Source organism: Perca flavescens, chromosome 14 (assembly GCF_004354835.1).
Source record: "Perca flavescens isolate YP-PL-M2 chromosome 14, PFLA_1.0, whole genome shotgun sequence".
In the NCBI taxonomy this organism is placed as follows: Eukaryota; Metazoa; Chordata; class Actinopteri; order Perciformes; family Percidae; genus Perca; species Perca flavescens.
This window is the reverse complement of record NC_041344.1, coordinates 20033020-20053571: the sequence shown is the minus strand read 5'-3', so window position 1 is coordinate 20053571 and position 20552 is coordinate 20033020. Positions and strand designations below refer to the sequence as shown.

At 40.5% G+C, this 20552-nt stretch overlaps 3 protein-coding genes across 5 annotated transcripts; 2 read left to right on the top strand and 1 right to left on the bottom strand.

The window, feature by feature from the left end:
- The first annotated feature begins 204 nt into the window (after positions 1 to 204).
- LOC114567890 (catenin beta-1) lies at positions 205 to 10758 on the top strand. Its single transcript, XM_028597108.1, has 17 exons — positions 205 to 374; positions 1379 to 1428; positions 1908 to 2117; positions 2242 to 2492; positions 2620 to 2858; positions 5273 to 5474; positions 5930 to 6074; positions 6205 to 6308; positions 6650 to 6784; positions 6878 to 7081; positions 7220 to 7378; positions 7479 to 7598; positions 7819 to 7969; positions 8077 to 8198; positions 8448 to 8508; positions 9502 to 9697; positions 9802 to 10758. Exons 2-16 carry the CDS (start codon positions 1416 to 1418, stop codon positions 9690 to 9692), a joined length of 2307 nt encoding a protein of 768 aa, XP_028452909.1. The 5' UTR covers positions 205 to 374; positions 1379 to 1415; the 3' UTR covers positions 9693 to 9697; positions 9802 to 10758.
- A 3291-nt stretch (positions 10759 to 14049) lies between these two features.
- Positions 14050 to 18229, bottom strand: LOC114568154 (forkhead box protein H1). 2 transcript variants are annotated; one of them, XM_028597572.1, is made up of 4 exons: positions 18120 to 18229; positions 15046 to 15287; positions 14823 to 14918; positions 14050 to 14735 (listed from the first exon to the last, which is right to left on the bottom strand). In XM_028597572.1, the coding sequence occupies exons 2-4, from the start codon at positions 15175 to 15177 to the stop codon at positions 14100 to 14102; spliced, it is 864 nt and encodes a 287-aa protein (XP_028453373.1). In that variant the 5' UTR covers positions 15178 to 15287; positions 18120 to 18229; the 3' UTR covers positions 14050 to 14099. The 2 variants fall into 2 exon arrangements, with proteins under 2 accessions (XP_028453373.1, XP_028453374.1); XM_028597573.1 differs by lacking the exon at positions 18120 to 18229 and adding an exon at positions 17098 to 17185.
- Positions 17223 to 19907, top strand: LOC114568153 (forkhead box protein H1). Of its 2 annotated transcripts, none has more exons than XM_028597570.1 (4): positions 17223 to 17365; positions 18318 to 18574; positions 18661 to 18756; positions 18863 to 19907. In XM_028597570.1, the coding sequence occupies exons 2-4, from the start codon at positions 18419 to 18421 to the stop codon at positions 19502 to 19504; spliced, it is 894 nt and encodes a 297-aa protein (XP_028453371.1). In that variant the 5' UTR covers positions 17223 to 17365; positions 18318 to 18418; the 3' UTR covers positions 19505 to 19907. The 2 variants fall into 2 exon arrangements, with proteins under 2 accessions (XP_028453371.1, XP_028453372.1); XM_028597571.1 differs by lacking the exon at positions 17223 to 17365 and adding an exon at positions 17372 to 17616.
- The last annotated feature ends 645 nt before the right edge of the window (positions 19908 to 20552 follow it).

Genomic DNA, 20552 nt, shown 5'->3' with positions numbered 1-20552 from the left:
ACTACAGCAAGTATCAAACATATTTTATTCACCTGGATGAAAAAACGCAAAACTGGAATGGCCGAACTCTCTTAACATAAAGGATATCAACGTCTACCAATAGCTGTAAAATAAAAAATAAAAACAGTTTATATGTTAAAACTTTATTTTAAATGGCGCCCTATTTTTCCGAATGCGGCAGAATACTATATTTTCCCCCCCTCGCCATCTTGATGTTCGATCGCACAGGCGGAAGCAATATCTTCAGCGGAGCAGCAGCGGGTGTGGTTCGGACTTCTACGGGTGGTTCACGTAGCAGCTCTTTTCCTATTTCCAGCCAAGAGAAAGGAGAACATATTTCCTGATAAGAACCACGAAGGAGCCGTTTGACTCTGGTAAAGATTGTATGTTTACTATAGCTATTATATAACGGATTTACAGCGCGTCAATGTTTGCTTCACCAAAGAAAATCATCTTTGGCTAGGGAGGGGGCTCCGGTGGGGTTTTCTGATTTGGCTGGAAGCACGGCAGGTTTGTACGGTGGCGTTTGGAACTACTTTTCATACGTCCTGGTTAGCTAAGCTAATCAAACCAGAATCAAAAAATTGGATGGTTTGCTTGAAAAGCACGATTCAAATAATGAACTGATTTGTAACTATAATGACATCGAGTAGTGGTTGCGTCTCAGGACAAGTCTCAACTATTTAGGCTTTGAGTAAATCCCTAAACTCTGTTTGTTTATGTTCGCTAACTAGCGGAGGGGTTAGCTACGCACGGTAACGTTAGGTTAGCTTAGCGAGCTTTCAAGGTAACGTTGAGCTAGCCAACCTGTTAGCTAGCAGTGATGGCTAATACATGCTTCGGTCTTGATGTAAATGTCCTTAACATATGTTTGGTGATTGATGCGACCTGTACAGTTAGATTAGTGTTTTTTTTTTTTTTTTTTTTTTTTTAGTTTTGATTATGTAGCTTATTACGCTCTTAGTTAGACCCACCATGAGAGGAGGAGTCATGGAAGTGATTGCGGGGCGGAGGGGGTAGTTTCTCTCATTGGAAACCCAAGCTGCGAGGTCGGAACTTGGCCGTGGTAGGGGGAGGGGGAGAAATATGCCTTTGATGTTCTTTGCCGCTGAATGGTGAATTGTGTTCGTGCTGGCCTGGAAATACCCACCGCTTTGCTCTCTGCGCTGGAGTTGGAGGCTCGGCATTTCCCCTCACAGCTACGTTAGCAAGCCAAACAAGCGTCTAGCTGGTTAACGTTAGACAGTGGTTTTATTATTGAGACCACGTAAGAGAAACGCATAAACGTTACGATTAGGGTTGGCTTTGGCAAACAAGAACTCAAGGTTGAGTGAGAGTTGGCTTATTTTCCCCTGTGTACTTGTTTCCTTTTTCGCAGACATATCTGCTGTGCGGGCTGAGGGCAGGCAAAAACAATGGCTACCCAGTGTAAGTATAAAAAACTTAATTTGATTTTAAGTAGTTTTATGTTAATATGAACGCTGCCCAATATTTAAGATTGTATGCCCATACATGAGTTTCACTGTACATGAATACATGAAATACCATAATCCTTAAGGCACTGTGGAAATTAAGGAAATGGGAGCTAGGTGGGCACATGTCACATTATCCCAAGTAATTATAATTCGTCTTTTGTAACAGCTCGACGAGTTCGACTCCAGGAAAATGTGCTTTGCGACTGACGGAGAAATTGGATTATACATACTTCAATTTATTTCTCCTATTTGTATTAATTTATGATTAGGAATGTTATGACATTACTTATAAAATTACTGAAACCTTTTAAGATCACTCTTAAATATTTTGTCTTGGCTTAAAATGAGAAATTAAGTTAAAGTGAAGTAAAGATTACTCTTCTCCTAAACTGTCATTCCTTGTGTTTCATATTTCTTTCACTTTTTATGTAGCGGATTTGATGGAGTTGGACATGGCAATGGGAGACAGCAAGGCTGCAGTGACCCAGTGGCAGCAGCAGTCCTACCTGGATTCAGGCATTCAGTCTGGAGTCACCACCACAGCCCCATCTCTGAGTGGCAAGGGGAACCCTGATGCTGAGGAGGATGATCCAATTCTCTATGACTGGGAGTTCAACCAGCCCTTCACTCCTGAGCCCACAGGTATACGAGATACTGATTTTATATTAAAAAAAAAACATTGGGATCGCTATGACAGCATAAATGCTATAAATGTCTGACAAATTTCTACAATCTCATATTAATCGTCATATTGCATTACTTTCAGACATTGAAGGGTATGCCATGACCCGGGCCCAGCGTGTGCGTGCTGCCATGTTCCCCGAGACCTTGGAGGAGGGGATCCAGATCCCACCTACCCAGCTGGATGCTGCCCAACCCACAGCAGTGCAGCGCCTGGCGGAGCCTTCTCAGATGCTGAAGCATGCTGTGGTCAACCTCATTAACTATCAAGATGATGCTGAGCTGGCCACTCGTGCCATTCCTGAGCTTACCAAACTGCTCAATGATGAGGACCAGGTATGTGCGCTAATACGCTCAAATGCCAAAATGGTACCTGCTGAGGAACGTGGTATCATGTAAATTATTATAGCAATGCAGTTTACATCCGTTCATGCATCCTTAACTAACATTGTCTCTGTCCTAGGTCGTTGTGAATAAAGCAGCTGTAATGGTGCATCAGCTGTCAAAGAAGGAGGCGTCCCGCCACGCCCTGATGCGTTCCCCACAAATGGTTTCGGCCGTTGTTCGTGCCATGCAGAACACTGGTGATGTGGAGACAGCTCGCTGCTCTGCTGGCACCTTGCACAACCTTTCCCACCATCGTGAGGGGCTCCTTGCAATCTTCAAGTCTGGAGGCATTCCTGCCCTGGTCAAAATGCTGGGGTAAGAAACTGGAGGAATTGTGCAGTATCAGCTAATATGATTGATAAAGATTCAATACTTCACATAAAATCAATATTCATACATGTAGGTGACTAAAATACCTCAGAATTCATAAGAGTACCATCTCATAATTGTGATATACTATTATGTTCATTTAGAGCTGGGCAATATATCGATATTATATCTATCGTGATATGAGACTAGATATCATCTTAGATTTTGGATATCGTAATATCGCGATATGACATAAGTGTTGTCTTTTACTGGTTTTAAATGGTGCATTACAGTAAAGTGATGTCATTTTCTGAACTTACCAGACTTACTGTAACTGTTCTATTATTTGCCTTTACCCACTTAGTCATTATAACCACATTACTGATGATTATTTATCAAAACTCTCATTGTGTAAATATTTTGTGAAAGCACCAATAGTCAACACTACAATATCGTTGCGGTATCGATATCGAGGTATTTGGTTAAAAATATCGTGATATTTGATTTTCTCCATGTCGCCCAGCCCTATGTTCATTATTGATATGGTTTAGAATAAATTAACTCCAAAAATCTTTATAAATCAAATTGTAAACCATTCACAATATTGTATGTTGTGAAGTGCATACACACTTAAATGCACATTTGTGTCTAACTATGCACAACCCTCTAGAGCTGGACCCAAATATTGCTGAAATTCACTGTGGTATTTTGTCAGGATTAAGCTGCTAGCTAAAGATCCTCCGGCTAATTTATGCAGCGTTATTGAAAAACTCCATCGCTATGCCGTCCATCTTAGCTGAGAACAGACATGTCGAGTTATAACTGACCAGTCTGTGTGTAGCGATCTGTATGGTTATACTGTAGCAGCCTGGTGTCATTTACAGACTATTTAATAAAGGTAACATAGTACGGCCGTGCTTAATGCCACTGCGGTCTGGTGCGGCGCTGGCTGAGTCATGATCAGTCACCGCTGCATTGTTTGGTCAAGTGGAGCCTCCCTATAATGCCAAATAACGCTAGGGGACTACTACAGGAGCAGAACTTCATAACAAGCGAATTAAATAAAATCTGCTCTTATTCTACACTTGTAAGGTATATAACCTGTATCAATGAATGGTAGCTCATAAGGTAGGCAGTAATACTATTTAATAGGCTTTAAACAGTTGACTCTGTCCCATTGGCCACTAATTGGCTATTTTTGTTATTTTTATGCTTAAATATGTCCAGCAGGCTACAAAATTCTGTTAATCACATAGGCTTTTAAGACAATAGCACAAATAAACTAAAATGTGTCTCATACACACTCCCTTTTCTCTAACTCTACGGTACCAGTGAAGGCTGGGCATAGTTAAAATATCCAACTGTGTACTGTGCTGCAATGTCTATTTGCCTATCAGTCATGATTTAGCACACAATGAGTCAACTGCAAATAAAGACAACCTGTGTTTAAAGGTTTAGCTTTCGCCACCTGCACAGAGAAAAGCACATCTTAAACAATCAACAAACTAGCAAGGAGTAGACTAACAATGTGAAGTAAAACAGATTCAACACTTTGCTTTGATGTGAGAAAAGCACTATGACAAATGGTGGCTATATCCTCAAATACCCAACTCTGAATCATCACCAACCAGCTATATTCCTAAAAGAGCAGAATACTCTGCTCTTTGTAATCTCAATGAAAAGCCAAAACGCACAGCCACAGCAGTTAGCTGGCTGGAAAGTTGCAACCTGTTGGATGTCACATGTGTGTTTTTGAATGTGCACCTGGAATGCATATTACCACACTTTAAATACAGAATGGAACAGTTGCTTGAGAGTGGATGATGATCAACCTGATTTTTTTATATATATATATATATATACACATACACACACACACATACACACACACACAGGTGATCGCCAAATAAATTTGAAGGTAGCAATGTGGATTATAATATCTGCCAACCTTGAGTGAAAAAAATGGTAATCTTTTAAGGTATGCTGATGGTTTACGTTATATAATCACTTTATAGTTTCCATTAAATTTGTTGTGCTTTAAGTAACCTTAAAATGTTGTCTATGTTAATTGTTCCTTGTACAGTATTATAAGGGCAGATGCGTAGTACAGAAAACTGTTGTACTATAACTGTCCTCCAAAGTAACAAAAATATGGTTTTGCCACTGGACACAACGTCCTCCCGGGCACTAAAGATGTAATTTCAAGCTAACACTTTATGTAAAATCTAAGTTCATCCCAACAACACTGCTCTGGCCACATCCCCAGCTGACAGATGGATGGATTTAACTAGTTGTCTCCAAAACACAGGCTTAAAAAAAAAATAAAATTGATAATTGTGTTCATTTGTATCTTAAACGCTCATTTTAATTGTGTTTTGGACTAGTGTTTGATCATTTTCTTTATTTGGATATTCTTCCAGCTCGCCAGTTGACAGTGTTTTGTTCTACGCCATCACCACGCTCCACAACCTGTTGTTGCATCAGGAAGGGGCAAAGATGGCGGTGCGCCTGGCTGGAGGACTGCAGAAGATGGTGGCCCTGTTGTCTAACACCAATGTCAAGTTCCTGGCAATCACTACTGACTGCCTGCAGATCCTTGCATATGGCAACCAGGAAAGCAAGGTATTGGAAGATAAATGATATACGTATATGCATGCATTCATTCAGGGTTGCCGCCAGAAAAGGTTTTGTTTTTAGGCCAAGTGACTTTTTTTGTTTTTTGGAGGGGTTGCTTTATTCACAGCTATAATGCTACCGTTAACTTCATATCATTACACATTCTCTTGCTTCTTTGGAACGCACACTCGTTAATGTTATGCACATAACCTACCCACTGAGTTAATCCTGAAATGAGTTTGCTACTTGTAAAACACATTTTAAATAAATCTTTAAAATAAGTTTTTTTGTTTTAAAAATCACCAATGCTTGGGCCTGGTGGGCTTGTAATACACTGGCGGAAACCCTGATTCATTCTATCCTGGTTGAAATGCCCCTGGAGGGTCTGCTGATGCCACTTGCCTGGCAGCAGTTTGAAGCATTTATAAACAAAAATAAATTAAAACTGTCCTTTGTTTTAGCTAATCATTCTGGCCAGCGGTGGTCCCCAGGCCCTGGTCAACATCATGAGGACCTTTACATATGAGAAACTGCTCTGGACCACAAGTAGAGTGCTCAAGGTGCTCTCTGTTTGTTCAAGCAACAAGCCTGCTATCGTAGAGGCTGGTATGTACAGAAATAGAAAGGAAACACAATACTATGTAAAATGCGTACATTTTCTAGTTGTGGTTTGCTACTAAGGTGAAATTGCTCTGATGTCATGAATTGTTTGTTGAATTTTGGCTTGTGTGTGTAGGAGGCATGCAGGCCTTGGGCCTTCACCTGACAGACCACAGCCAGCGTCTGGTCCAGAACTGCCTCTGGACTCTGAGGAATCTTTCAGATGCTGCCACTAAACAGGTACAACAAAAACACTCTCTCAGTAGTCACAAATGCTTCTTATGAGCCCCTAGGTTCAATGTTAAGAACTGTTGCTCAGTAAACGGTGTGTTATATGTCCATAGCATGTTACAAAAAACGCAACAATACAAGGAACATTTTTTTCGATATGTACGGCAACTACATTTGGTATGTATGTATAGAATGACAACTACATACAGGAACACTCTTGCCCACTTAGAGAATCCCATTTAATATAAAGTATTGGATAAAACAAAATGCTATATATTTAGGATGTATCCATTAATCTCCCCTCATTTGTTTTCATTTGGCCCTTCCAACCTGTCCTCTGCTTTCTCCAGGAGGGAATGGAGGGTCTCCTGGGGACCCTGGTCCAGCTGCTGGGCAGTGATGACATCAATGTAGTGACATGTGCTGCTGGCATCCTCTCCAACCTGACCTGCAACAACTATAGTAACAAACTCATGGTCTGCCAGGTACGCATTTTACCTTTGAACATAACTACGCATCTCTTTGGAGGATTTGTCTGCAGTCTTATTTTTGTACTGATTGATCTCATCACGTGTTAGGTTGGAGGCATTGAGGCTCTGGTACGAACCGTGCTCAGGGCTGGTGACAGAGAGGACATCACAGAGCCAGCAGTCTGTGCCCTGCGTCACCTGACCTCCCGCCACCAGGATGCTGAGATGGCCCAGAATGCTGTGCGCCTTCATTACGGCCTGCCTGTGGTGGTCAAACTACTGCACCCTCCGTCCCACTGGCCACTAATCAAGGTCAATAGCCTTCTCAGTTTCTCTGCACCTACACATTTCCCAGAACATACTGTTGGATCAACCTTGCATATACTGACATTGATTACCAGAATTTAATTCTAACTAACTAAAATATCTTTTAATTTTCCCCCTATTTAGGCCACAGTTGGTCTGATCCGCAATCTGGCTCTTTGCCCAGCCAACCACAGTGCTCTGCGGGAGCAGGGAGCCATCCCCAGACTGGTCCAACTGCTTGTCAGGGCTCACCAGGACACCCAAAGGCGCACCAGCATGGGAGGCAACCAGCAGCAGTTTGTGGTGTGTAATCAAGCCAAGAACCTCTCGTACTTTCTGTATTTGAACATTTAGATTTTTGTGTGTTTTGATTTGCCTTTTTTCCATACTCAAACACATACAGGAAGGTGTACGTATGGAGGAAATTGTGGAAGGCTGCACAGGAGCTCTGCACATCCTGGCCCGGGACGTCCACAACAGAATTGTCATCAGAGGGCTCAACACCATTCCACTCTTTGTCCAGGTAAAATGTAACCCCCGATCTTATTACAGATAAAATCTGTGTTAAAATGTTTAGCAATTAAATGGTTTAGTGTTGGAAATACAAAATCTGTTATGTGTTATCTGTTGTGCAACTTTTGATTCTCCTCTTTCCCTCGCTCTAATTGTTCCACTACGTGCATTTCAACTCTCTTGTCTTCATCAAATGGCTTATTTTTCTCTCTGTTATTCATTGTCTCCAGTTGCTGTATTCACCAGTGGAGAATATCCAGCGTGTGGCAGCAGGTGTGCTGTGTGAACTGGCTCAGGACAAAGAAGCTGCTGAGGCAATCGAAGCTGAAGGAGCCACTGCACCCCTCACTGAGCTGCTGCACTCCCGTAATGAGGGCGTTGGTGAGTATACATGCACAAATGCAGGCTATGCACATAGTTCTGGTTATCAATGTACTTGTGTACACTCAGTGTACCTGACTTGGGTTGCTGTGCGTTGTCTCCTGTAGCAACCTATGCTGCAGCTGTCCTGTTCCGCATGTCTGAGGACAAGCCCCAGGACTACAAGAAACGTCTGTCAGTGGAGCTGACCAGTTCTTTGTTCAGAACTGAGCCCATGGCCTGGAACGAGGTACACACATGCGCATAAATGCACACAAAAAAAGAAGTAAGGTACAACATAGACTTTTTAGCATTTTTTGAGAATGTTGTGCCTTCATAATGAAACGGTGACCAAATATATACTCAGCAATGTCAGTATGTTATAGTGTATACTGTACACAATAAGTAATGTACTATAGAATTGGGGACTAAGACATCCACTCCTCTACATAGGCTGTCTTATGTCAGGCTTTACTTAATACCTTTTTGCATTTTATAGACTGGAGACCTGGGACTGGATATGGGAGCTCAGGGAGACCCTCTGGCTTACAGGCAGGATGGTGAGTGCATGTATTATCTCTAATAAAATCCTTAATCTGTTTCTTGCCTCTTTATTTCATCATCCTTGGTCCATCCTGGTTTATGAAATTTGATCTTTAAAAGCTCTCTGCCTTTGTGGTTTCTATTGATGGAAAACATTGATAGAGTCAACAGAACAATTTTATTTATACATGGAGGCTTTTGTCTTATCGGTTGAGAATTATTTAGGAGAGTTCATAAAGACCATATTTTATGGAATATGATGAAACTTAACTGTGTCATCCTGCCTCTTCCGTCTGATATATCATTTTGTTTCACCCAGCAATGATTGCAGAGCTCTATGCATTTGTTTAAAATGAAACTAAATCTATCCTTGTCTGTGACTACGTTTACAAGCTGTCAATTTTTGGGTTATGGTCAGGTTAAGGTCACTATTTGGGTTTCTGAAACATTCGGAATAACCAGTTTACATGCGTGAGCAGAGAGAGTTACTCCTGTATACACCTAAGACATTATATTCATGGTTTTCACCACACTAATAAAGAAATTTGTTTCCTCCTCGCTCCAAAAGTGTGGTGCTGTGCTGCGTCTCGCCACGTTTACCTCTACTTCTTGTTTACTTCCGGTATACTGCGCACAGTTTTTCTGGCGCATACAAGAAGTTCCTCTACTCAAAAGACAAAGATTCCTTGTGAATAGAACATGCGCAGAACACAAATCAGTGTTCCTTTTTGATGGGTGTATGCCTATATGCGTTTACATGACCAAAATTCCGGGTTAGAAAAGGGATAATTTTCGGGTTTTTACAAAATGGGAACATGAGCATATAAGTGTTTTTTGCCGGTGTTTACATGGCCGTGTGCGACCAGGTTATTGCCAAAATTCCGGTTTTGAATGGGTTATTGGCTGTTTGTAAATGTAGTCCGTGTCATTGGAACCTTTTGCACCAATGTGTGCATATATATATACACGTTTTTTTTTTTTTTTTTTTTTTTTTTTTTTTGCCTTTCCAGATGTAGCCTACCGGGCCTACCCAGCAGCCTACGGCCAGGACTCCCTTTTGGACCCCATGATGGAAGGTGCTGACTACCATGCTGACACTCTGCCCGACCTGGGCCACCACACTGATCCGTTGCCAGACCTTGGCCACACCCAAGACCTGATGGACAGCAACCAGCTGGCCTGGTTTGACACCGACCTGTAGGATTGGTAAGACCGACGTCAACAGACAGCGTAACTTGCTAGTTCAAAGTAAAAGCAATATTGATATAAATAGCAACACACTGATCATTTTGTCCTGTGCTCTTTTGCAGTTGTATTCTGAACCTGCATTGTGATTGGCCTGTATTGTCTAAAGCAGCATTATGATTGGCCTGTAGAGTTGTTGAAGGTAATAAGAGGTCTTGGAAAGTGCCTGACACAAGAAAACAAAGAAGATGGTTGCCATGGGAATGTTTAAGCAAGTTGAAGTGGGGGGTGGGGGGAAGAAGGGGTTAAAGTATCAGAGATGTGGAATCACACAATGGAGGTCTTGGAGCAGGTTACCTATATGGATGAGTGCACATGAGGTGGATCTCAAAAGTTTGAAACACGTATGTATGTTTTAGCCTTGCCTGTATTCTTATCAGTTATTTGTTTCTATTTTTCTTATTCTATTTTTTTATTTCTTTTTGTATTACTCATTCTCTGTTATGGTACTGACCCAGCTTGCCTTCGCACTAGCCATCTTCATTTTCTCTTCACTGCTAATCATTTGTAATTTAAAAAGAAAACAAACGTATATTACATGTAGTGTTAAGTTATAGTGATATTATACAATGTTCCTTTGGTTTATGGCCGAATGTGTAGAACACTAATTATCAGTTGAATTGTACTCTGAATTAAAGTGTAACATTGTGTAGTTTTTTTTTATAATCTCAAAAATGGAGAATTATGCATTCTTAATATGTGCTTGTTCAAGCATAAAATATGTCATTGTCACAAATATTCTAAAGAGGGAGATGGGTGAAATTGAGGGTGGGTTGGGGATAAATCTAGAGACAAGTGTTTTTATATACAGTATCACTGGTAGGTTAACAACTATTTTGTATGCTATCATTGGATGTCTGATAGAAAAGTCTTTAATGCTATCATTGGTGGTCTAATGAAACCCAGTTTTATTTGCTATCAAGGGTAGCTAGGTTGATGAACCAGTTGTAGTCCTGCTGTGCTTATTTTGGAGACAAGGTTATGACACGGCTGAACAATAAAGTGGCATTTTATTTCATTTAGTATCTATCCTGCGTCTTCTGTCCTTCCATGTGATGTAGTGATTGTTTACTTCTGTTTTTCAAGCTTTACAATATGAGGGGGAAATAAATTGTCTTGTGAAATTACATTCAAATTGTGTATCTTGACATAAATTCAACTAATCAAAATTCAATTGGTATTTCTTAGTATAAAACCATCTCATGTTTTTGTCCATGGTTGCCACTCAACTTAAAAGTCAGTATCTTTGACAGTTACAGACTGTTTTGCGGGCCTAGAAGGAACGTCGGGGAAATTAAGCATTTTTTTATTGGACCAAGAGGATTTCATCTGCATTGTATGATACCAAAAGATGTTTGAGAGCAGTTTAGTGAGCGAAAAGAACTAGTCTGTATTTCAAGAAAGTACAGTATGCCTAATGGCAAACTCAGTCTTGTCGTTATTTCAACTGGATGCTAGTCAAGATATTGTTGCACCTCCAGTCATAGACTGTTGTGTAGACTGTTCTGAAGGTGATAAGATAATATAAGATAATAATTCAGGAGATGGGTTCAATGCTGTGGTGTCACTTTAGTCAGCATTGCTGTTTTTGCAGCGGTTTATTTCAGAAACATTCAAACCGCATATGAGGTAAGCAACCTAAAAGTACTTGTTCTTGACTTGTACTTAAAAACACTTTATAGACTCATCAAAGTTTTTCCATTCTCAAAAGGAACTTTGATATTTATTCAAGGTAAAATAGAAATAACATATTCAGACATTGAATGAATTGAATGTTTGACATTTAGCTGACATTCTTGTTCCAAGTGAAGATGAGTGTGTTAGATAAGAAAATGAAATAGCGAGGTGTGTTCAGTAAGAGCACCACCTACCTGGCTAAGATCGCTGTTGTCCTCCAAAACGCTCCAGGCAAGATGCTCACTTTTATTCGGGTAAGAGAGTGAAGTGGTTTTCAAGGACTATATTTAACAATGTCATATTGCAAAGAACAAATTTCAAAAACACTTTATTTCAACCTGATGTTTAGTAGTTGCTGGACAGAATGGTACTAATAATCCCTGAAGACAGGAAATCTGTTGAGAACAATACTGAATATCAATAGAATATCAATCAACAAATGTTTTGTCATGGTAAGTTTTTATTTCGAAACTTTTAATATTTCAAATGAACCCATTAATTGTTTTATTATATCAACTTAACCAATGTCTCTAAAAACCCTGTGTTGTATGTTTCAGATTCCAGTGGTCCCAGATTCTCCGCACAGTAAGAGAAACTACTGGAAACTGGATCCCAGTCAGATCACAGCAAAGATGGTGCGTCGTCACTTCAAAGGAATCCTGCAGCTCTTCCCTGAGTTGGCCTCCAAAGTGGAAACGTAGAACGTGAGCAGACCATGCGAGCACTGCTCAGCTCTCCACTCTCCTGAACCTGCACCTGCACAGCTGTTCAGATCAGCTGTGAGGTGAAGTTCAGCAGTCCTTTCTCCATTGAATCCCTCCTGAAGAGAGACAGTCCCTCTGCTCGGGCCCCCAGAGCGTCTCCTCTGTCCAGTGTGCGGTTCAGAGTGGAGCAGCAGCCTCGGTCCACACACAGACGCGTTGGGACAAAGAGGAGCTTCAGCTGGGACTCTGAGGAGCCTCTCCTCCTTCAAGCTTCAGCTGGAAGTTCCCCCATCTGCCCAACAGGGGGCGGCACACACCATAGACTCACTGCTAATGCAGCTGCTCAGCCCATCAGGATGGATGTGTGCTCTGATCCCTCATTCTCTGTCTACACAAGAGCCAGTGCTGCTCCTTATTTCACCAGCCCACACAGCAGTTACATCAATTACCCTGTACCCGCATTTACCCATGATGCTCTCCGTTTCTGGTCGTAATGTGTTTTGTACCTGGCATACCAGCTTTTTACAGCACTTGTTATACACATGTTACTGTACAAGTTTATTCATTAGGATACACCCCTTGCGATGAACCATGTTTTATAACAAAATGTGAAACCAAATGGAGCTTTTGGTTGTTTTCAGTACAATTATTAATATTAGTAATCAAGAGGATTTTTACTTATCTTTACTTATACATAGTTAGTGTATTACCTAGATGGCGGTTGGCACGTCCCCAGTTTGGAGAAACAGGCAGAATGACCAGCACCCAAGCTAAGTAATGTACTGTTGTGGATGGGTGGGCAGCAGCTAAATGTATTTTAGCCACCTTATAAAAGGCCCACCTAAAAGAAATTCTAATTTTTAAAAGGGTTAGGAACTATCCAAACTAACTAACTGAACAAGGCAGCGTTAGCCCAGCAACTCCCATGTTCTGCAAGGTAAAATGTTTTTGTTAATGGAGTCTGGTGGCCTTGTAAACTTAAAGAGGGCTGTTTGACAACAAGGTAAAGCTGTTAAAATATTCTAAATATAGTGTACACTCACTGATAGTGAGTACTATAGGTACACTGCTTGACTTGTAATTCAGTCAATCAATCACCATTTATTTATATGGCGCTTTGCAGCAACCAACAGGTATCCAAAGTGCTATACAACATAGGTGTGGGGTAAAAAGTCCATTATTTCCCTCTAAAATGTCAATGTGTGTAGAAGTATAAAGTAGCAACATAATGTTTGTTGTGTATCAGTGAAATGATCCTGCTGTCTGGTCCCTCCACTCAATGACAGTGGACCTCAGATAAGGTGAAAATAGCTGGAATGTTGCCAAAAGCTTTCCACTTAAAAGCATCATTGTTCTTGTTTAATCACTCTCAACCACCCTTGTCACTTTATTTATTACAGCTGTTGTCTCTGATGGGGATTTCTTTGTGGAGGGACAAAAAATTAAGTTTCCTCTAAAACTAAAATGAACTGGAATGTTGTGAAGTGTAAACATTTCCACTTAGACCTATGAGTTTCCTAAAATATGTACTTTTCTTCTTAATGATTACACACATTAGGGAGAGTTTGTTTCAATACATTCAGTTATTATTTTGACAGGCTTGCTTTAGCCTCCTGAATGTGGACATTAATAGGTAGAGGTCAATAATAATAATTCTTACCGTAGTTTACTTTTGCTTATCCTTATAGTATAAAATCAACTTTTGTGTGGTATTGACAATAATTTGATCAGAAATGCTTTTACAAATGTAATGTTTTAACATCTTTTTTGAATTGTATAAATGTGACTAGTGATAATGCATTTTATTGTTTTCCTCATGCAATGGATGATTTATTTGCATCACTTTTTATCAAGTGTTTGTTTACATGCTATGTTGTACACTACTTACTGGAGAAAAAAAAAAAAAACTACACAAAAATTATTTGTTTTTACATTTTATTGAAAAGTGCTGCAAAAAGCTGGTATGTCAGGTACAAAACACATTACGACCAGAAAGCATCATGGGTAAATGCGGGTACAGAGTAAGTGATGTAACTGCTGTGTGGGCTGGTGAAATAAGGAGCAGCACTGGCTCTTGTGTAGACAGGGAATGAGGGATCAGAGCACACATCCATCCTGATGGGCTGAGCAGCTGCATTAGCAGTGAGTCTATGGTGTGTGCCGCCCCCTGTTGGGCAGATGGGGGAACTTCCAGCTGAAGCTTGAAGGAGGAGAGGCTCCTCAGAGTCCCAGCTGAAGCTCCTCTTTGTCCCAACGCGTCTGTGTGTGGACCGAGGCTGCTGCTCCACTCTGAACCGCACACTGGACAGAGGAGACGCTCTGGGGGCCCGAGCAGAGGGACTGTCTCTCTTCAGGAGGGATTCAATGGAGAAAGGACTGCTGAACTTCACCTCACAGCTGATCTGAACAGCTGTGCAGGCTGCAGGTTCAGGAGAGTGGAGAGCTGAGCAGTGCTCGGATGGTCTGCTCACGTTCTCCGTTTCCACTTTGGAGGCCAACTCAGGGAAGAGCTGCAGGATTCCTTTGAAGTGACGACGCACCATCTTTGCTGTGATCTGACTGGGATCCAGTTTCCAGTAGTTTCTCTTACTGTGCGGAGAATCTGGGACCACTGGAATCTGAAACATACAACACAGGGTTTTTAGAGACATTGGTTAAGTTGATATAATAAAACTTTTTTTCAAAATTTTGAAATAGAAACCTACCTTGACAAAACATTTGTTGGTTGATAAACAAACTCTGATGTTGTTCTCAACAGATTTTCTGTCTTCAGGAATGAATGGTGCCAGTCTGTCCATCAACTACAAAACATTCAAAGTGAAATTAAACAAAATGTTGGTTTTTGTTTTTATATTTTTGAAAAATGTTTCATGCAATATGACATTTTTGTTAATCATAGTCCTTGAAAACAACTTGACTCTTTCTTACCTGAATAAAAGTGAGCATCTTGCCCGGAGCGTTTTGGAGGACGACAGCGATCTTAGCCAGGTAGGTGGTGCTCTTACTGAACACACCTCGCTGAGAGCTGCTGGCTCCAAACTTCTCACTCCTGTTCTGCATCTTGTTTGTTGAAGAATCAGAGGAGTCAGGTCTTCACACACAGAGTAGTGTGATCACAACGTCACTGAGAGCAGATGTGGACCTGAAGAGGTCAGCTCTGGATATAAGTCCTGTCGGGACAATAGGACATGAAAGGGTGTGTGCTGCAGGTTAATGAGGACCTTTTGATAAGTAGATGAGCCATTACTGCTGGGGGTGGAGCCAGTGATCACAGAAAAAGTGTACATTCATAACATTTATCAGCATGTCTATATGGATGTTCTGAGACTTTGTTCACCATAGGGAAGATTTTTTTTTACCAATTACTCCCTAAAAATGATATTTTAAAAGGTGTCATTTACTGATATTTAAACATGTGTTACATCAAGGTGCTGATCTCTTTTGATTCAGTCCATTACAGTATCACAGTCAGTGTTGAACTCACCCTGAGGTGGCTGCCTGTGGACATGTTGTGAAGAAGGTCCTTTTCCAATGCTCTCATTCTATACAGGTAGATTTCTATATGTTGTATATATAGAAATCTACCTTTTTATTCTATACAGAAGAGTTTGGAAAGACAATGTTGAAATACTTAAAGATTTCTTGAATCCAGCTGAAGGGCTGATAAGGTGTTTAAGAAGTGTAATGTTGGTGTTATGAAGAGTCAAGATGATGAGGACTTCAAACAGACTCACATCACAGATCACAGACAGACTGTGCCTCAGTACCACGTTTCATGTGTACAGACAAATCAGCATGCCTTTTTGAGAATTTCTTTTCCTTTTGTAATTAGTTTCAGACAGATTAAGGTGATTAGGGATACTGGCAAGATGTGCATTCTTTTTTCTTCAGTCTATTGTTGCCCTTTTAAAAAACAAGAACACACTAATATCAGTCAAAGCTAGTATTTATAGAGTAAGTTTTTAATTTATCAGGCAATATTTTATCTTTCTCTAATAATGTGTACAGAGATGATTGAAAGAATACATAATGCATACTTAGTAGATTCAACTACTGTGCCCTTTCACAAACAAGTGAGGCACTGGACTCTAACAGTTTAAATGGCTGAATACATCAAACACAATGGATTTGAGCGGGATGCAAATCTTTGGTCACATTCCAATGATTTACACCTCATCTAAGCTTCATTCACATTCAGTTCAACTGACCGAACAGACAACTGGAGTAGTTCACTAACGCACAGTAAACATGTTTTAAAGTACACTGTGTGCATTTTACAATTTCAAGATAATAGTGCAATCCTTTTATTTCATTTTCTACATGAATTATGGCTCATTTTAACCACTAAATAGATTGACATGTTTTATATTTTGTATTATTTAATATGTATTGTTTCCCAACTTATATTAGACATGCACTATATTTATTACCAACATAAGATTATGATCTGTCCTGCCACACCACTGACCACTGAGTTGGTTGCTCTGGAAAGAGAATGTCACTGTCTAAAGAAAAATCTAAATGCCCACCTCTTCAATATTATATAGCTCTTAAAATGTCAAAAAAAAAATTGAATCATTAAAATCAAGCTGGGAGATGATTTGATTTGTGATGGTCTTATTTTATTCTAATAGATTGTGGCTTCACTGCTGATTCACCTTGATTTTCACGAGGCATTTTGTATTGTAATATATGAGGGGAATAATAATGAACGTTCAGGAGCAGGACCACACCTCAAACCCACCTCAATCCTGTTCTACGTCTATAAACACCTTCTTGTCCTACACACCCGTTTGTTCTCGCTTTCCGTTCCTCACCCTCTGTCCCTCTTTTCTGTCTCTCCTCTATCATCTCTCATAGGGTCCCCTGGGGGCCACACTGCAGCCATTCCCAACTACCAGTCACTTCTCACACGTTTCATATTTAATCAATCCTTTCTTTGCATCTTAGTTGATAGTGTGGTTCTTGCCTGTGAATTACCTGGGTGGTCTGGGTGAGTCATGATTCCAAATGTAATAGTGACAATTTTATTCAAACTTCTTAGAGCTATCTGACAATTGTCCTTTTTTCGTTATCTAGACGCCTTACTAAACCGCTTCTTGGAACAGACCCCAGAGCAGCTGGGTAACACAGCTTCAATCAAAGACAAGTGAAATCAGCTGGTCTAGTGTTTGGTCAAAATGGAAACTTGCAGACTCACAGCCCTCAGAGTCGAGTCCTAAACTTGTTTTTAAAGCATTCAGCACAGGTAATGTATTGTTGCATTTGAATGAGGATCACTCATGTAAATTACCTTCATCATTATATGGGACAAAGGACAATATTTGAGTTTAAAAGGAGTGATGACGAGGGATGTGCAAACTGCTGGAATGGGATTTAGATTGCTCATTGGAATGTCAGTGTCGCTCAGCTGTGTATTGTGTAGTATCAGACCAGGCTTTGAAAGGATGAAATGCAACCTCTTTATGTCGTCTCTGGAGAAATAAGGTTGAACAACATGTAAGTTGGAACCTTGGTTATGTAATAACTACTAAAGGTAAAATGTTAACCGTATTCCAGGTTGAAGGAGGAACAACACACACCTGCAGACAGTTGAGAATCCTCTGCAGTTTGTCTGCTGCTCCACTGTGAAAACAACTTCAATGTGATCACTACACATTTCACTAGTGAATTCATTTTTAAGATTATTCAAAAGTGAACTACTGAAATACACTCTGAAACGGATAAGTTATTGATGTTGATCATTTTACATGTCAGGTTTTTAATTAGTTTTAAATTGTATTACTAAAGCTTCAAAAGTTGACAATACTTTGAATATTTGTTTGTATAGTACTTTGTTTTACTGTGGCTTGGATTGTACTAAATTCACACATTGCTTTGGACAAAAGCTTCTTCCAATTTAGTACATGTATTTTGTATCAGTTACTTTAGATGAAGTCTGAAAACAAGTTCTAATTAATACATGAAACTAATATATGTATGCAAGGTTAGACTACTGTTACCTTTAAGGTTTTGATGTGAAGTTTGAAAATCAGACAGCTCATACTCTCAAAACGTCCATATAGACATGCTGATGACCTTTATGTAAGACTACTGTTGTGATCACTGGCTCCACCTCCAGCAGTAATGGCTCATCTACTTATCAAAAGGTCCTCGTTAACCTGCAGCGCACACCCTTTCATGTCCTATTGTCCCGACAGAACTTGTATCCAGAGCTGACCTCTTCAGGTCCAAATCTGCTCTCAGTGAGGTTGTGATCACACTACTCTGTGTGTGAAGACCTGATTCTTCATCAAACAAGATGCAGAACAGGAGTGAGAAATTTGGAGCTCAGCTGCCTCTCCTTGTTCCAGCCAGCAGCTCTCAGCGAGGTGTGTTCAGTAAGAGCACCACCTACCTGGCTAAGATCGCTGTCGTCCTCCAAAACGCTCCAGGCAAGATGCTCACTTTTATTCAGGTAAGAGAGTCAAGACATTTGCCATAACTGTCTGGAAACAAGATTGTGTCATTTTAAAACTTCATTTCAACTTGGATGTTTTGTAGTTGATGGACAAGCTGGCACCACTAATTTGTGAAGACAGAAGATATGTGGAGAACAACGTCAGAGTCTGTTTATCCAACAACAAATGTTTTGTCAAGGTAAGTTTTTATTTTAATTTAAAAATGTATATTTCAAATGGAAACATTGGTTTTATTAAAGGAAGAAATTAACCTATTTCTAAAAACCCTGTGTTGTATGTTTCAGATTCCAGTGGTCCCAGATTCTCCGCACAGTAAGAGAAACTACTGGAAACTGGATCCCAGTCAGATCACAGCAAAGATGGTGCGTCGTCACTTCAAAGGAATCCTGCAGCTCTTCCCTGAGTTGGCCTCCAAAGTGGAAACGGAGAACGTGAGCAGACCATGCGAGCACTGCTCAGCTCTCCACTCTCCTGAACCTGCAGCCTGCACAGCTGTTCAGATCAGCTGTGAGGTGAAGTTCAGCAGTCCTTTCTCCATTGAATCCCTCCTGAAGAGAGACAGTCCCTCTGCTCGGGCCCCCAGAGCGTCTCCTCTGTCCAGTGTGCGGTTCAGAGTGGAGCAGCAGCCTCGGTCCACACACAGACGCGTTGGGACAAAGAGGAGCTTCAGCTGGGACTCTGAGGAGCCTCTCCTCCTTCAAGCTTCAGCTGGAAGTTCCCCCATCTGCCCAACAGGGGGTGGCACACACCATAGACTCACTGCTAATGCAGCTGCTCAGCCCATCAGGATGGATGTGTGCTCTGATCCCTCATTCTCTGTCTACACAAGAGCCAGTGCTGCTCCTTATTTCACCAGCCCACACAGCAGTTACATCACTTACCCTGTACCTGCATTTACCCATGATGCTTTCCGTTTTCGTTTGTAACAGTATTTTTCCTACTTTCGAATTGCACTTTTATATGTTATACGTTTTTGCGTGGACCGTACACTTCAGAGATTTTTCTTTAAAATCAGACGCATTCAAAGGACACAAGGCCCATGTTTCTCATTGTGTCATATATCTATATTTGTGGCTGTATTTTGTTGGTAAAAAAACTCACGGTTGAAATCTCCTTAAGCTCTACTTGATTAACGTTATGTAATACTGTTTCCAGGGACATTTTATACTTTATTTTTTTTTTTATTTTTTTTTTTTAAAACATTGTTTGTTTTGTGTTTTGAGTTCAGCATGTGACTACAAGGACAACATAGTATTTCAAAGTTTAGTTTGAAATGTCAACACACTCCCTCGTATCAAACACAGAACGATTAAAGGCGTTTCTTCTGCATCCTGGTACTTACGTTTTTGTTGAACACTATCATTATTAATCTTTATATAGTTATACTTCTGTATTCCTCCTGCCATGTCTAGGGTTATTGTAAAGACACTACAACATCTAATGGTGCATGCCAAGATCAACCATGCATGTCAGTGCAGATGTTAAATTTGAACACTTGAACTTTAAACCCTGTTCCCTGATGCTGCAGTCACCATATTTAGTCCTTGACATTATACTGGGTTGACTGACCACCGTGGCAAGGTTAAGGTGAGCAAATATGTAAAGGATGAAATCTGTGTGCTTTTCTATTTGCGGTACAAGCTGTGCTGCAATGTACATTATCTGAACCATGACCTACATAGTCCGTATGAACATCTTTGGTACAGCTCACATTGAGTTAGTACTAACAATAGGTGGTAGAAGTTGCATAATGATTGATATGAATTTTGTGAAAGAAAGCCGAATGTTTCATCAAATATTCTGAGTTGAGGGTAGAGTCACATTAGTTGACCAGCCATATGGGATTTATTGAGGATACAAAGGCCCAGAGTCGAGGATTGTGGAAAAAAAACAACCCTACATTAACTTTCTTGCACAGTGGCTCTTTGCGGACTGTACCGACACACCTTCATAGTACAAACGTTCCTGGACAAA

What these genes read in the sequence shown, in the direction of transcription:
- LOC114567890 (XM_028597108.1), top strand. An exon ending in GCCCTGGTCAAAATGCTGGG is followed by an intron (nt 2,859 to 5,272) that starts GTAAGAAACTGG and finishes ATATTCTTCCAG; the next exon opens with CTCGCCAGTTGACAGTGTTT. An exon ending in CCATTCCACTCTTTGTCCAG is followed by an intron (nt 7,599 to 7,818) that starts GTAAAATGTAAC and finishes CATTGTCTCCAG; the next exon opens with TTGCTGTATTCACCAGTGGA.
- LOC114568154 (XM_028597572.1), bottom strand. Translation starts at nt 15,177, where the DNA reads ATGCAGAACAGGAGTGAGAAGTTTGGAGCCAGCAGCTCTCAGCGAGGT. An exon ending in AGATGCTCACTTTTATTCAG is followed by an intron (nt 14,919 to 15,045) that starts GTAAGAAAGAGT and finishes AATGTTTTGTAG; the next exon opens with TTGATGGACAGACTGGCACC. An exon ending in CCAACAAATGTTTTGTCAAG is followed by an intron (nt 14,736 to 14,822) that starts GTAGGTTTCTAT and finishes TGTATGTTTCAG; the next exon opens with ATTCCAGTGGTCCCAGATTC.
- LOC114568153 (XM_028597570.1), top strand. Translation starts at nt 18,419, where the DNA reads ATGCAGAACAGGAGTGAGAAATTTGGAGCTCAGCTGCCTCTCCTTGTT. An exon ending in AGATGCTCACTTTTATTCAG is followed by an intron (nt 18,575 to 18,660) that starts GTAAGAGAGTCA and finishes GATGTTTTGTAG; the next exon opens with TTGATGGACAAGCTGGCACC. An exon ending in ACAACAAATGTTTTGTCAAG is followed by an intron (nt 18,757 to 18,862) that starts GTAAGTTTTTAT and finishes TGTATGTTTCAG; the next exon opens with ATTCCAGTGGTCCCAGATTC.